General features: G+C 52.6%; 1 protein-coding gene across 2 annotated transcripts in view; it reads right to left on the bottom strand.

Annotated features, from left to right (window-relative positions):
* Nucleotides 1-3,498: 3,498 nt before the first annotated feature.
* Nucleotides 3,499-13,251, bottom strand: part of MAPRE3 (microtubule associated protein RP/EB family member 3) — a 57,107-nt gene continuing 47,354 nt past the window's right edge. Inside the window, exons 2-7 of one of the 2 annotated variants that reach the window (XM_061154989.1) lie at nucleotides 8,288-8,415; nucleotides 7,147-7,292; nucleotides 6,331-6,532; nucleotides 4,916-5,070; nucleotides 4,648-4,800; nucleotides 3,499-4,409 (exon numbers count right to left, since the gene is read on the bottom strand). In XM_061154989.1, coding sequence (XP_061010972.1) covers nucleotides 4,341-4,409; nucleotides 4,648-4,800; nucleotides 4,916-5,070; nucleotides 6,331-6,532; nucleotides 7,147-7,292; nucleotides 8,288-8,408 — 846 coding nt within the window. In that variant the 5' untranslated portion in view covers nucleotides 8,409-8,415 and the 3' untranslated portion in view covers nucleotides 3,499-4,340. The remainder of the gene's footprint in view (nucleotides 4,410-4,647; nucleotides 4,801-4,915; nucleotides 5,071-6,330; nucleotides 6,533-7,146; nucleotides 7,293-8,287; nucleotides 8,416-13,251) is intronic. The other variant, XM_061154990.1, reaches the window with a different exon arrangement.

The following is a 13,251-nucleotide window of genomic DNA, read 5'->3' as shown; positions in this document are numbered from 1 at the left end:
GGATTCTCCAGGCAAGAATATTGGAGTGAATTGCCCTCCTCCAGGGGATCTTCCCAACCCAGGGATCAAACCTGCATCTCTTAAGTCTCCTGCATTGACAGGATGGTTCTTTTTACCACTAGTACCACATGGGAAGCTATTTCATGCACACTCCCACATTTGACTATGAGATTCATACCTGCCATACTGAGGAACAGGCCAGGCAAGCCTTTATAGTAAGAACTAGAGTTTAACTTCCCACAGGATGAATAGTTTAGGGAGTGATGAATTCCTTTAGGAAGGAGATTAGAGAAGGTCTCCTAAAGGAGATGACATTGGAAATGTGTCCTGAGGAATGGGCAAATAGTCATTGGTTGGGGATTAGGGCAAGTGGAGAGAACAGGCCAGATGTGTGAACTTATGTAAGCAAAGGCCTACAAAGGTGGGACACAGCGGGGCAAGTCTGGGAGACTGGAAGTAGTTCAATGTGACAGTGCTTCATGGATTTTGGAGGTTATGTGGTTGGAAAGGGACCTGAGCCCATATGCCAAGGTCTTTGCCTGTTAAATTTTGACTTCATCCTGCAGATCGTGGGAACCCAGTAGGAAAATGGCATACCTACTTTTGGAAAGGTAAGTGGGGACAGGTAAAGGATGGGGTGGGCTGGAGGCAGAAAGTAGGAGATAACCACCTCTTGCTGCTTCCTTCTGCCTGCCCTCCAGCCCCTGCAGGCCTGACCATCGCTGACTTTGCCTCAGGTCAAAGGGTCTGAAATGAAGTGCTTTTGCCCAGGGCTATATTTGAGATGATCATTAATACATTTTTTCCACATAATTGGTTTAGCTCTCCTCAGACACTGTCTTCTCTTTGTTCTACCTCTTCTGTGTTACATGTATGGTCACAGAAGCGACACTGATTTTGGAAGAGAAACAGAAAGGGCTTTCCATAGAGGCAAAGAAGGGGGTGTTCCATGGTAGAAATATAGAGAAGGGTGGGGAAGGGCTGTAAATCCTTAGAATAGTCCAGCAGGTCATCTATTGTACCTTGGCACCTAGGGGATAGAAGTCATTCACTTACTTATCCAGTAGCATTTCCTAAGCCCTTTCTCTACCTAATAAGCACTTAGCACAGTGGTAGGTGGGAGCTAGAGGACACACCTCACTTGCTTGAGAGGAACTCGAGAAACCTGTGTGGGAGACAGACGAAGCAGAAAATTGTAATTCACTGTCTTAAATGTTCCAGGGTTTGGGGAGGAGGCAGTGGCTTTACATCCTTGAGCTCTAGGTCTTCAAAGAGCAACCTTAGACACTAGCCATGAAGGGTGGGCTTGGGCAGGTACCCATGGGGTAAGAGGGAAGAATCAAAAGACTGGGTCAAGTTTGGGATGGACATGTACACACTGCTATATTTTTAATGGATAACCAACAAGAACCTGCTGTATAGCACATGAAACTCTGCTCAATGTTATGTGGCAGCCTGAATGGGAGGAGAGTTTGGGGGAGAATGGATACATGTATATGGATGGCTGAGTTTCTTCAGTGTTCACCTGAAACTATCACAACATTGTTAATTGGCTATACCCCAATACAAAATTTTAAAAAGTTAAAAGAGACTGGGTCAAAGAGGATGGGTGGGTGTCTGGTGTGGGGACAAGAACAGTGAGCTCATTGAAGCAGGTTGACCTACTGTATTGGTTTCCTGTTGCTGCTATAAGAAATTGCCACAAACAATGGCTTAACACAACACAAACTTCTTTCACCTCTGGAAGGTGAAAGTCTGTCAGGGTCTCACTGGGGTAAAATATGGTGTCTATAGGGCAGTGGTCCCTTGTGGAGACTCTAGGAGAGAACCTGTTTCCTTACCTCTCCCAGCCTCTGGAGGCTGACCAAATTCCTTTGCTCATATCTCCCTTCCATCTTCAAAGCCAGCAGTGATGGGTCAAGTCCTCCTCATATTGCATCACTCTGATCTCTTGCCCCACCCATCCCAATTTTATGGACTCTTGGCAATTACACTGGACCCATCTGGATAATCCAGGATACCCTCCTTATTTTAAAGTCAGCAGATTAGTGATTTAATTCCATCTGCACGTTAATTCCCCTTTGCCATGTATTAATAACCTAACATATCCACAGGTTCTGGGGATTATAATGTGGATATCTTTGGAGGGAAGGGTTATTCTGCCCACCACACCCACTTAACCATCAGGGTGAGGTCCCAGCCTGAAGATGAACACTGGGCATCACAGAGAAACTACCTTCTTCTTTTACTGTATCTACCTGGAATAGCCTTTAAAATTAGGCAGAAGAATTAAAAATGGTAAGAATTAAAAATCACTAAGATAAAAAAAAATCACTAAGATAAAGTCATAATTTTAGTCATAAAGAAATAAAAGCAGGCTAGGAACTTGGAGGAGAAAAACAGGGGAATAAGAATAAATTCAGAAGTCTCTGTATGTGGGAGTGGGAGTCAAATGGAGAAGGTGAAGTGAATGAGGAATGAACAGACATGGTTTGCTTATTTCAGGTTTCTAACTGGAGTCCCTGGAGAAATGCTGGTGGTCTGGCAGGAGGGTCTTGGAGCATGGTCGTGGAAGAAACAACATCCCGGCAGTGTCTTGGGCACACTCAGGACGGTGAAGAACACCTACCAAGGCTGGTCAGAAGCTAGAGGACAGTTCTGGAAGTCACACCTGTGTGGTCTTTGGGGATGAGCACAGAACAGTGAGTCAGGAGGTCTCAATTCTAGCCCAAGTTTTTACCACCTTGAGCAAATCATGTCACATGTAGGTCTCAGTCCTTTCCCCCGTAAATAAGGGGCTGTTCTAAAGGGCAACCAAGGCTCTGTTTAAACGGGCCTGGTACCCACATTCAGCTAAGTGCCCTTGGTCCCTGTTGGACCTTCAGGACACTGGTTATCATGGCCCTTGGCTGGCACACACCAGGAATGCAGGGCTGTGCAAACATGATGTGACAGTTTCCAGCTCCCAGCTCCCATGAGAGCCTATTCTGTGGAAGGAACCCCTTGGACACTGCTTTCCTCCTGGGCTTCAGTGCTTAGAGCCCTTGCTCTTTGTAACCCACTCAGCTCCGTCATGTGAGCCCTTGTCCCCATATGGATCACTGATGTTGGGTGTGTGGACTTTGACAAGGGTGGCGGACAGTATGCGGTCATACTGGCCCAAAGGGGACGGAAACAAGGCACCTCTCAGCCAGGCCCCCCTGCCACCCCACAGCTGCTTGACTGGGTTGCCCACCATCACAGCCATGGTCCTGAATTCTGTTCCTCTTCAGGGAGCAGGAGTTCAGGCCTCCATGCCTTCCCTTAGGGCCCTGGTACCAGCGTTGGGAGATGGGGGCTAGGTCAGAGCTGGGCTCTGAGGCTAAGCCAGTGATGCTTTCTGGGCCTGAGGGAGGATGGCAGTGGTGCTGTGCCCCATGGATATCACCTCTGGGGAGGGAGTCGCTCAGAGAAAAGCACTGAGACCCAGGCTGTGACTCAGTTGAGGGAGACATAGTATGGACTTTTACCACACAAGTTTATTTAAATAAAAGTGAACACATATGCAGGCTGGGTGGCCCGAAGGGCTGGGGACGGGAAGGCGGGCAGAGAAAAGGCAGACGTACAGGAGGTCCGGGCAGAGTCTGTGTGGTATGAACCAAGCTGCAGGGGAGTGGCTGGGAGCCTCAGGGCAGTGCCGGGCTGTGGTGCTGGGGGCAGGGGGCCAAGGGTGGGCGAGCCTGGTGCCAGGAGGTCGTTTTCATCCCTCACATGCTCCCCTCCCTCTCCCTGACCACCAGGGCCTTAGGTACCCCCTCCTCAGTCCCCCATCCCGCTCCTGACATCAGCCTTTCGCTCAACTACTGGGAAGTCAAAAGACAAAATAAATAAGAATCGGTGAGTTCAGTCACGGCCCTGGCAACGGGGGAAGGGAAGCCAAGCCAGGCGCGCTGCCCCGGAGCCCGTGCTGCCAGCCCTGGGAAAAGAACAGGTAAAGTGCAAGGAAAATCCAGTAAGTAAAAATATACCAATGACTTTGTCAAATATACAGCTGCTGGCTGTCAGGGGAGCGGGTGGCTGGCTGGGGTGGGTGGCTGCGGCACCCTGGGGGAGTGTTGGCCGACACAGCATAGAGACAACGGAAATAAATAGGGGTGGGGAGTGGGCAGGGGTCCCGCCCACTGGGCCTGTGCCTGCTCACCTGCCCCGTCCCCCCAAGCCCTGCTCGCCAGGCTCCCCAATGCCGCGGCACTGACATAAAGCACCGGCCGACTGGCTGTCAGGAAAGGAGTGTAATGTGGGGGTGGGAGCGGGGTGGGGAGGCACGGAAGCTGTGCAGTCAGCCAGGGCTGGGGCCGCCCTCAGTACTCGTCCTGGTCTTCCTGTTGATGTTCCTCAATCTCATCGTCCTCAGGGGGTGCAAATCCTTCCTGGAGGGTGGAAGGGAGAGAGATGCTGAGCCAGGCAGGCAGGCCGAAGCTGCAGACTCCTGCAGATGGCTTGGAGCCGGCCTGGGTTCCGGCCCCCTGCCGCGGCGCATGCTCTGTGGGACCTTGGGCTGGTGCCTTCAGCCGGCTGCCTTCACTGGCCCGTGCTCCCCATGGTCCCTTCTGGTCTCAGGGTCTGGTGGGAATGGGGGAGGCCCATCAGGTGCCTGGCAGGACTCACCTCGGTGGCGTAGAGGATGCCAATGATGCCCGAGATGACGGGGCTGTTCTCACTTTCGTGTTCCTGGCAGATGAGCTCAATGTCTCGAAGTTTGCTGAAGTAGAAGTCACGTTCCTTCTCCAGTCCATCCACCGTTAGCTTCAAATCCAGTAGCTGCTCGGGTGGGGGAGAAAGTGGTGTTCAAGCAGAGACCCCGGCATCAGCCTCCCTTCCCGCCCTGATGCCCCAGGGGCCTGGCTTTCTCAGCTGCCCATTGCACCCCACTCACTTGCTGGTTGAGCTCAAGAATCTGGGCATCGGTCTCGTGGCCACCATTTCGGGCTGATGGAGGATTCTTCCGGAGGATACAGGGGGGAGCCACGTTGCTCAGCCGGCCAGAGGTCTGCATATTTTTGGGGCCTGTGGGGGATGTCCTCTGTGGAACTGTCCAGAGGAGGAAAGTCAGATGGGGCTGCGTGAACCCACAGCCCACAGACGTGGCACGAGACAGCCTGGTGTGATGGCGGGGCAGGCCCATGCGAAAGGCAGGCACTCTTGCCCTCCCCTCCTCTCCCACTCTACACCTAGGCCTTAAGCCACGGCCACACGCGACACCACAGCAGCTGGGCAGCCCTCTGGCAAGCCTGGGAGAGCAGGGATGACAGGAGCTAAAGAAAGTGTAAGGTGTGGGGAGGGAGAGCTGGACTGAGGGGGAGGGGAGGGGAACTGGGACCGCGAATTTGGGGAGTGGGGCTGGAAGGGTGAGGGCCCTCTTGTACTGACAGCTGAGGCCTGAGGAAAAGCAGCGGGCACAGGTCCTCAAGTCTGGCTCTTGCTGGGTCTTTCCTAACAGAAGCCCCAGCCCACAGCCACCCTCCCTGGGGGTGACTTCAGAGTCTCCAGACTGCAGGAGACCACAGAAGCCTTCCCCTGCCCCTGTGGGTGGCCTGGGCCTTGGTACGGGCTTGGTGCCCTCTGCTGGGCCTGATTCGGGTGCCCCAGCTCCTCCCCCGCACGCCGTCATGCTTATTTTCCAGCTAAAGGCAGCTCCCAGGACAGAGCTTCTAAAGCAAAGCAAGCAGGAGAGTGGGGGCAGGCCCAGGGGGCGGCAGCGCACACGGAGGAGCCGCTCTGCTATGACGGGTTCAGACGCGGAGGGGCTGCTCCCCTTCCCTGGCCAATCCTCTCCCTGAGGCCCTGTGGCTTTTCTCCCTTCTCTTCTAGAACCCAGACAAAGCCTCGTTTCCAGAGATTGTCTCTTGAGGACTTGAGCTGTGAGATTCTGGAAACGCGGGAAGATTTGGTCCAGCTGGGCAAATGCCCATCCCCGGGGAATCAGGTGGGCAGAGGGCAGGAGTCTTCCTTGGTGCCGGCCCCAGGCCCTTGGCCGGGATGACCTGGACACAGGAACTGTGCCATGGGCTGCCCCGTCACCTCAAGGCCAGCGAGTTAGCTTGGGCGGCAGGAGGAAGTGGCTCGGGCCTCCCACCACCAGCGGCCACCTGGGCTGGCACCGGGGGCTCTCCTCCCACTGCGACTCCCCCTGGTCTAAGTGGGCAGCAGGCGGCGTCATCTGAACTCCGTGATAACAGTCTCCTTTAGGCTGGCGGGGGCCGGGCGGGCCGGTGGCCCAGGGGGCGCTCCTGGCTGTAGAGCCCCGCCGGCCCGGCCCCCCACACCCTCTCCCCAGCTCGGGCACGTTACCTGCTGTGCCAATGAGTTTCTTGGATTTGTTGAAGATCTGATCACCTGGGTTAGGAGGTGGTGCCACGTCCTGGCCCTGCCGCGCCAGCAGAGGGTTGTAATCCTTTCCATCATAGTTTGCGTCAAAGAATTTCTTAAACCACTGAATAAACTCAAAATTATCTTGGAATTTTCCTTTCACTAATTTCTCTACAGGAATGATCTGAAATAGACCACAGAAGCAGAGAACTTTAACCTCCGGCTGCTGCACAGCTGCCGTCCTTTGAGGGAGGGCCGCTGCTGTCAGGAAGGCCAGCCCCGGGGCTGCAGTGGCCCCACCTTCTCCGGGGCCCCTCCCCCCGCCCCGCCCCGTGCCGACAGAGCCGATGGGTAGGCTCCAGAGCCCCCGGCCTGGGGTCCAGAGACAGCCCTTTCCTCCGGGCACAGGAGGAAGTGCGTGGGGAGACGTCCCTTGGTGCTGCTCCCTGCACGTGGGGTGGGGGTTGCTGGAACCAGGGTCCTGGGTCATCGAGGCAGCAGTGAGCCAAGAGACTTTTCTTGGGCCCTACAGAGGAGGAACTTAACAGGAGCAGTACACTGAGAGGCTCAAGTGTAGGGTCCAGAGAGGAGGAAGGGATGGGAATGTGGTCAGGTTGGGGTGTCAAATGTTGTGGGGTTTTCCACTGAGCCTTGAGCTGGGGGAGCATGCCCCCTGGAGAGGCAGAGGGTGGAGAGTGGCATCAGAGCTGGAAGGACCCCAGCGGCCCCTGCTGCGGGCCATCTTCTTCCCTGGGGTCACAGAGCTCCTCGGGGGCCCCTCAGAGCGCAGGCACCTACTTTGTCGACACCCATCTTCTTGAAAGCTGCTTGCAGCACCTTGAAGTTGTGGATGTATTCGTGCTCTAGCTTGGCCTGGAACTTCACCTTCCTCAAGTGCACACAGCCAGGGAAGAGCATGTCCATGAACTGGCAGTAGGCTGCCCCTGCAGAGAAACATGGGCAGCTTGCTTTCACTTTCCTGGGCCCACTGGGGCTACTCCCCCGAACCTCCCCATCTCCTCTTCTCCTTCTCTGGGGCCAGGGCCACTATTCACTTGCAGAATAGTGAAGTGAAAGTCACTTAGTCATGTCCAACTCTCTGTGACCCCATGGACTGCAGCCCACCAAGCTTCTCTGTCCATGGAATTCTCCAGGCAAGAAGACTGGAGTGGGTTGCCATTTCTTTCTCTAATACTTGCAGGATAGGCACAGCCAGAATTCCCAAGAATGGGAGCAATTACCATATAATGATACAATGAGGTACCAGCACCATATCAAACACGGGCTTCCCCTGGTGGTTCAGGGGTTAAGGAATCCGCCTGCAGTGCAAGAGCCGCAGGAGATGCAGTTTTGATCCCTGGGTTGGAAAGATCCCCTGGAAGAGGGCATGGCAACCCACTCCAGTATTCTTGCCTGGAAAATCCCACGGACAGAGGAGCCTGGCGGGCTACAGTCCACAGTGTTGCAAAGAGTAGGACATGACTGAATCGAGTTAGCATGCATGCACCATATCAAACACTGCATGTATGACATTCGGTCCTAACAGCAACCCTACTTATACAGCTGATGTCATCTCCATTTATGGACCGGAAAACTGAGACCTAAAGAGGGGTGGTGACTTGCCCAGGGTTGCACTACAGGAAGAGCTGAGACTGGGACCTCCTGAGTGGCTGGGCTGGACCTGGTGCTGGTGACCTCTGGTTCACTGCTTGCCTCTCCTGCAGCCCTGCACTGTACTTCTGCTGCTCTTCACTTTGGACTTTTTCCATCCCATGGAGACCCCCCCCATTTCCTTCCTTCAACTCCAGAACTTTGGCTGGTTGAGGGCTCTGCAGGTCTCCTTAATCTCCTTAATCCTCAATGTCCGCTGAGGCTGTTCTGCCTCCCGCCTTCCCTGCCCTCCCCTCCGCACCCCCCTTCCCCGTTCCCAGCCTCCAACCTGAGCAGAGCTGTTCTATCTTGGTATAGTTGAGGTGCAGGGAGTCATTGACCCACGCAAGCATATCATGGCGACTCAGATTCTCACTGGTCACGGATGTGGAGTACACATTGACGGCCATGCCCCAGCTGCAAAGAAAGAGGAAAGGCAAGGTCAGCCCCTGGGGGCCTTGAGCTGTTCTTGGGCCTAAAGGAGAGAAGGGGCTGGAGGGTCCCTGGAAAAACGAGGAGCATCTTCCTCCAGACTAGCAGCTTACCTCCTGGAGAAGGGGTACTTACTCACCCTTGAACATCTGGTGAGTACCTACTATAAGATCTCCTGGAGAAGGGAATGGCAACCCATTCTAGTATTCTTGTGTGGAGAATCCTACAGACAGAGGAGCCTGGCAGGCTATAGTCCATGGGGCCACAGAGTCAGACACGACTGAGCACACACACATACTATACAGGGTGTGTATGTGTGCTCCGTTGGGTCTGACTCTCCAAGGAATTTTCCAGGCAAGAATACTGGAGTGGGGTGCCACTCCCTACTCTATGGGATCTTTTGGACCCAGGACTTGAACCTGCGTCTCTTGTGTCTCCTGTATTGGCAGGCAGATTCTTTACCACTTTGTTGTTACTCAGTTGCGTCCAACTCTTTGCAACCCCATAAGTTCCAATATTTTGGCCCCCTGATGCGAACAGCTGACTCACCAGAAAAGACCCTGATGCTAGGAAAGATTGAGGGCAACAGGAGAAGGGGGCAGCAGAGGATGAGATGGTTAGATAACATCACTGACTCAATGGACATGAATTTGAGCAAACTCTGGGAGACAGTGAAGGACAAGGAAGCCTGGCGTGCTGCAGTCCATGGAGTGCAAAGAGCTGGACATGACTGATTGTGTGCGCATGTGTGCACGCGTGTGCGCGCGCACACACACACATACACACACACACACACACACACACACACACACACACACTATAGGATGGACCTGCGCTAAGAAGTGGTGAAGTCAGACGTGGTCTCTGCCTCCAAAGAGTTTACAGACAGTCAGATGTCCAGAGCAGGGAGTGATGGGGCAGGAAGAGCAGGACAAGCAGAGTTCAGGGGTGGCACAAAGAAAGGAGTGACCTTTTCTGCTTGACGGGGTCAGCGAAGACTTCAGAGCAGTCTGAAAGGAGAAGGAATTTTCTGACTGTATGGGGGCACGGGGTGGAAGGGCTGTGCAGGCCCCAGGACTAGCAAGAACAAAGTTATGGCTTATTGCTGGGACTCTGAGTTGTTCAGCAGGCAGGGAAAACAGTGTTCGTGTTGGGGTGTGGTACAAAGAGGCCAGAAGGGGCTGGTTGCTCCGGGCTTTGTTTACCATGAGGAGGAGTCTGTTTAAACAAGGGAAGCCATTAGAGGATTTTAAGCAGATAGTACTTGACCAGATTTGGGTTCTAGAAAGCTGTCTCATCTTCACATCTGCTCTGACTTCAAACTCTATATCCCTGTGGCTTGCTGATGCATCCACAGACACCTGAATTTCGCTTAAACAGAAACTTCCCTTAATACATGCTCTGCTTCTGTATTTGTTATCTCAGTGAATGTCACCATCAGTCACTCCATCACCCATGCTGGAAACCTGTGGGGTCAGTCCAGATAGCTTCTCCCCCTCATCCTCAAAGTCCATGATTCAGCAAGGCAGCTCTGCCCTCCAATGTGCCTGCTCTTCTGCGCCTCCTGCTGCCTTGGGGTTTCTGCACATCCATTCTCTCTGGCCAAGGTGAGGAAGAGCCTCCTAGGGGGCCCATCAGCCTCCAGGCTCTCCCTTGCTCTAGTCCATCGCTGACACTGCTGCACTCAGACTCCTGGAAAATAGCCCTGGTCTCTCCAACCCCTAGCTCACAAATGAGACACAAACGAGCGGTCACACACGAGACACCCAGTGGCTGGACTTGCCTTGCAGACTTGAACGGTTTCGCACTCACAGTGTTGGAAACATTTTTGAGTTAGTACTCAAGATTTTTCTGGAACAGAACTGAACTCAAGATTTTAAAGTTGGGATGTTCCACACAAGCAAATTGGGATTTCTGGCTTCTTTTGGCAACCCTGAGTCCATGTTCCCAGCAACCTACAGCTGGAGCTGAGCAGAGGCGCCCTCCTCCGGCCAGTGGGTGTGAGCGTGTCCTTACCCTCCCCTCATTCCCCTCCCCTACCCCCACAGAGGTCAAGTGTAGGTTGCTGTTTATTACTGACTTGCACTGTTAAGAGGGAAAACTGTCTTGTAACTAGGTCTTTTATCAGAAATGGAGAAACAGGACTGCATATTCCCAGAATTGGGAGAGTACATATTTCTGGAGTGAAGAGTATTTTTTAGGTTTAATATGCAAAGTGTCTCCCTGAAGGAAGAATACACCGCCCCCCCCACCCCCCACTTCCCCGTCCAGAGGTCATCTGTTCTTGTAATGTCACCTGCTTCCCACCACTTGTCAAGCTCATCAACGGGTCCTCCCTCTCCAGCCCTGTCTTCTTTTTTGATCCCCTGGTTGGGAGTCATGGGCAGCTCTCTACTCACCTTCTGCCTGGAATACAGTCCCACCCCCAGAGTTCATTCATTCTCTGCTCTAGAGGCTCTCAAACTGTGGTCCCTGGTGAACCGTTGGTGCTGTGTGGGCATCAGCTTGTTAGAGATTTCAAGTTAGAAATTCCTGTGTTTGAGCTTTGCCTCCGAACCGACCTACTGAGTCAGAATCTGCACTTGACCAAGAGGGTCTACAGACACAGTCAAATTAGAGAAGCTGCTTTAGAGAGGAGGCTCAGTTGGCATCTGCTAGGCTGTGCTCCCCCACAGCCCCACTCAAGTATAGACAATGGAACTTCACTAGATGCACATTTAATTTCAATACATTTTTTGGGGAAAAAAAAAAAATCAGGAAACCCTCCTGTATTTTCCTAGTCCTTCCTCCTTTTAAAAATAGACTTTGTTCTTCATTGCCTAGGGGAAGGAAGGCCAAGATAGGGCTGGAAAGCCAAGGGAAACAAAAATTATTGTCATGGGAGCTTCCAAGGACTCAGGAGCTGACAATTGTGGAGATTTCCAAGGGTAATTTTGACTGCACTTGAGTATCCTCTTACACAGTGGTTCTGAACCACTACCCTGTAATCTGACCATTGCACTAACCACTGGACTTGTTGAAATGCCTGCCTCTGTCATCAGTAAGCACCTCAAAGCCAGGAGTGGTGTTTCTAGGCCTGTCACAGGGAAGGTATTGAGCAAATTTGTTGAATGATTGAGTGACACCTTCTCTCTTCTTTCTGAATCCTCTTATATCCTCTTATATATGACACCTTCTGGCCTGGACCCTCCCTCTCCAACTCAACCTTCAGGACTTAGCTGGGGCTCCAGCTCCTCTAGGAAATATTCTCTGAGCCGCTGTGCAGGGAGACATGGCCCTGCTCTGTGTCTCTCTGTCACCCTGAGCACACTCAGTCATGGCATTGACTCCATTCTCTTGAAACCACTTGTGTGTCTGCCCCTTCCACCTGACTGTAAACTCCTCAGTGACCAGGCTGTTTCATTCACTTTGGGGTTCTAGATCAATTCTCAATGAACGATAATCACAGAGATTGGAGTTGGGAGAGTGCCTCTTGGTTTCCAGGGAGCTCACCTAAAGTAACCTCAGCAGGCAAGGCAGGAGTGTGTGGACACCAGACCTGATTAGGGAGGCAGGTAGGGAAGGTCTCAGACTTGATTGGGGAGGCAGGTGGGGAAGGTCTCAGACTTGACTGGGGAGGAAGATGGGGAGGGTCCTAGACCTGACTGGGGAGGCAGGAGGGGAGGGTCCCAGACTTGATTGGGGAGGCAGGTGGGGAGGGTCAAGGCAAGTGCATTGTATTTTGATGAGTATTTAATTAGGAACTCTGAGAAATAAACAGATCTGCCCCCTGCTGAAAGAGTTTATAGTCTTACTGGGGAGACCAACATACAGGAGAAAAATATAACCAAATGCCCCAAAGTGTGGTGGAAACAGTAGGTGCTCCAGGAAGACAGGAAGAAGAGTGTGTGCAGAGCTGAAGAGTGGATTTGAATGACCCTAAAATGAATGGTCTATTTCCCATGAAGTGATGGGACCAGATGCCATGATCTTCATGGGAAATAGATGGGGAAACAGTGGAATCAGTGTCAGACTTTATTTTTGGGGGGCTCCAAAATCACTACAGACAGTGATTGCAGCCATGAAATTAAAAGACGCTTACTCCTTGGAAGGAAAGTTATGACCAACCTAGATAGCATATTAAAAAGAAGAGACATTACTTTGCCAACAAAGGTCCATCTAGTCAAGGCTATGGTTTTCCCAGTGGTCATGTATGGATGTGAGAGTTGGACTGTGAAGAAAGCTGAGAGCCAAAAAATTGATGCTTTTGAACTGTGGTGTTGGAGAAGACTCTTGAGAGTCCCTCTGCCTGCAAGGAGATCCAACCAGTCCATCCTGAAGGAGATCAGTCCTGGGTGTTCATTGGAAGGACTGATGCTGAAGCTGAAACTCCAATACTTTGGCCACCTCATGCAAAGAGTTGACTCATTGGAAAAGACCCTGATGCTGGGAGGGATTGGGGGCAGGAGGAGAAGGGGACGACAGAGGATGAGATGGTTGGATGGCATCACCGACTTGATGGACATAAGTTTGAGTAAACTCCGGGAGTTGGTGATGGACAGAGAGGCCTAGAGTGCTGCGATTCATGGGGTCGCAAAGAGTCAGACACGACTGAGCAACTGAACTGAACCAAATGTGGTCAGACCCTGCCAGGTTTTCGTGGGGAGCAGGTATGCAGAGGTCTGTGGGACCTGAATGCAGAGGGGACAAGGCTTCTCACAGGGTTGAGGACTCATTTCTCCATGAAGCCTTGGGGGCTCTTCTGGACCTGGGCTCCTGAGGCAGAGTCTGAGCTGGTCAGGGGTGGTTCTGGGAGGCATAGGGTGGTCTTAGGTTGGTCCT

Source organism: Dama dama, chromosome 11 (genome assembly GCF_033118175.1).
Source record: "Dama dama isolate Ldn47 chromosome 11, ASM3311817v1, whole genome shotgun sequence".
In the NCBI taxonomy this organism is placed as follows: domain Eukaryota; kingdom Metazoa; phylum Chordata; class Mammalia; order Artiodactyla; family Cervidae; genus Dama; species Dama dama.
Note: the sequence above shows the minus strand (reverse complement) of the source record. Positions and strands in the feature narration are given on the sequence as shown.